Source organism: Cyprinodon variegatus, unplaced genomic scaffold, assembly GCF_000732505.1.
Source record: "Cyprinodon variegatus isolate N-32 unplaced genomic scaffold, C_variegatus-1.0 Scaffold82, whole genome shotgun sequence".
NCBI classification, from domain to species: Eukaryota; Metazoa; Chordata; class Actinopteri; order Cyprinodontiformes; family Cyprinodontidae; genus Cyprinodon; species Cyprinodon variegatus.
The window spans coordinates 539,978-541,627 of NW_015150535.1; the positions used below are offsets into that span (position 1 = coordinate 539,978).

At 35.6% G+C, this 1,650-nt stretch overlaps 1 protein-coding gene across 1 annotated transcript in view; it reads left to right on the forward strand.

Moving 5' to 3' along the window:
• The window catches only part of spag8 (sperm associated antigen 8), a 27,830-nt gene that overhangs the window by 10,645 nt on the left and 15,535 nt on the right, over positions 1-1,650 (forward strand). The window contains exons 2-3 of the mRNA XM_015373177.1: positions 490-649; positions 875-920. Coding sequence (XP_015228663.1) covers positions 490-649; positions 875-920 — 206 coding nt within the window. The remainder of the gene's footprint in view (positions 1-489; positions 650-874; positions 921-1,650) is intronic.

The following is a 1,650-nucleotide window of genomic DNA, read 5'->3' on the forward strand; positions in this document are numbered from 1 at the left end:
TTTTTTTTTTTTCCAGTGGCCCTAATCCTTCGTTTCCCTTTGACTTTAAGTCATATTTATTGAATCTCATAATTATGATTTTATGTCTCATAATTATTACTTAGGAAGTAGAATTTATGGATTAATATCTTATGATTTTAAAACTCATATGTATGACTTTAAATCCCATAATTATGACACGCCACATGCTATTCTTTTACTTTCAAGTGGTAAAAATGGGCCTCCGTCTATGATGGAGTTAAAAAAATAAAAATCTTTGTTATATTTTCTCCTGGCTCTGTTTAATACTGTTTAATATTTCCAACAAAACTGTTTAAACAATATTTCTGCCTCAGTCAGATTTTTGCAAAAAAAAATGGATCAATAAATTTTTTTAGCGTTCAGTAAATGAGACGGAAAAAGTGTCCAAGTTGAAATATAAGCACCAGTGTGCTGTGATTTTATGTTTTTAGCTTTTAACAGGGCTGTTTGATTTTTGTTGTTCTCCAGGAAGCAGTTGCCGCTCTGGACATCGATGACTCAAAGAGGAGCGTCCAGACAATCGGACACGAAGGGATTCTCACAACAGAACAAAAGTGTAAAATGGAGACTTTAACCACAACCAAAGCTGCTCACAGTCCTCTGAAGAGTCCAGGATTCAGGCAGAAGGGTTAGTGCCTTTATGCTGATTTCATCATAACCCATTACATTACTGATAGTGGCTTAGGTGCAGTTCAAAAGAGCTGAAAGGAGTTTATCCACCATCAGTTAAGATTTAGAGTTCAGCGCACAGACTAATAACTGTTTTGACCTCTATTTATTAGCTGTGAAAATCTTGTTTGGGATGATTTGTCGTGCTCTCCAAGTTCATTTCTTTTATATTTCCACGGCGCAGGCATCAGGAGGGAGCAGTTGGAGAAACATATTACCCAGATGATTAGGTGAGTCACAGGCAAGTCTTTTGATGCAGGAGAAGAAAATTGTATTTCTGGATGCACTTACAATGTAAACGGTCTCTGGAAGCGGTCCGGAGAGCGCCATTAGACGCGTTGCAGGAGAAAGGGGTAATATTTACATGTCTGGGTTAGTTTATGGTGTTATTTCACACAGAGGGCAGCCTTTCTGACAGGGCTGATAAAGGGTTCCCCCACAGAAATGAATGTCCTGCTGCATTTATGTGCTGAAAAAGAGGTTTGTGAATTCGAGGAAAACAGTCTGACTAACACTAAATTGTTTCCAAATATTCACTATGAAGCCATGATTCATTTTCCGTTCTTTTATATGTACACATTAGTGTTGAATGATTCATACTAAGGGCACAGAGTTTTTTTTTTTTTTGCCTTGTTGGTTATGTTAAACACAGTGTTCACATAGAGCAGCGGAAAGTAATTACCATTTTACATATTGCTTCAAAATGATTTTTTTTTCTTATGGCCTAGATTATAACACTAGTTTTATTGTAAACGATAACCTAAATAAATACAAAATGCATTTTATAGTTATTATTTTATTCATTTGAAAAGTTAAATATATCATACTAACTTAGCCTTAAGTGAAAAAAATATATAATACATCCAATTTAAGGATCAAATGAGGTGTTTCATCACATTTTGTGCCAAAATGTGACCCTTTTAGGCCTGGTTACTAGCCTCGTGAGACCATCCTGATCTC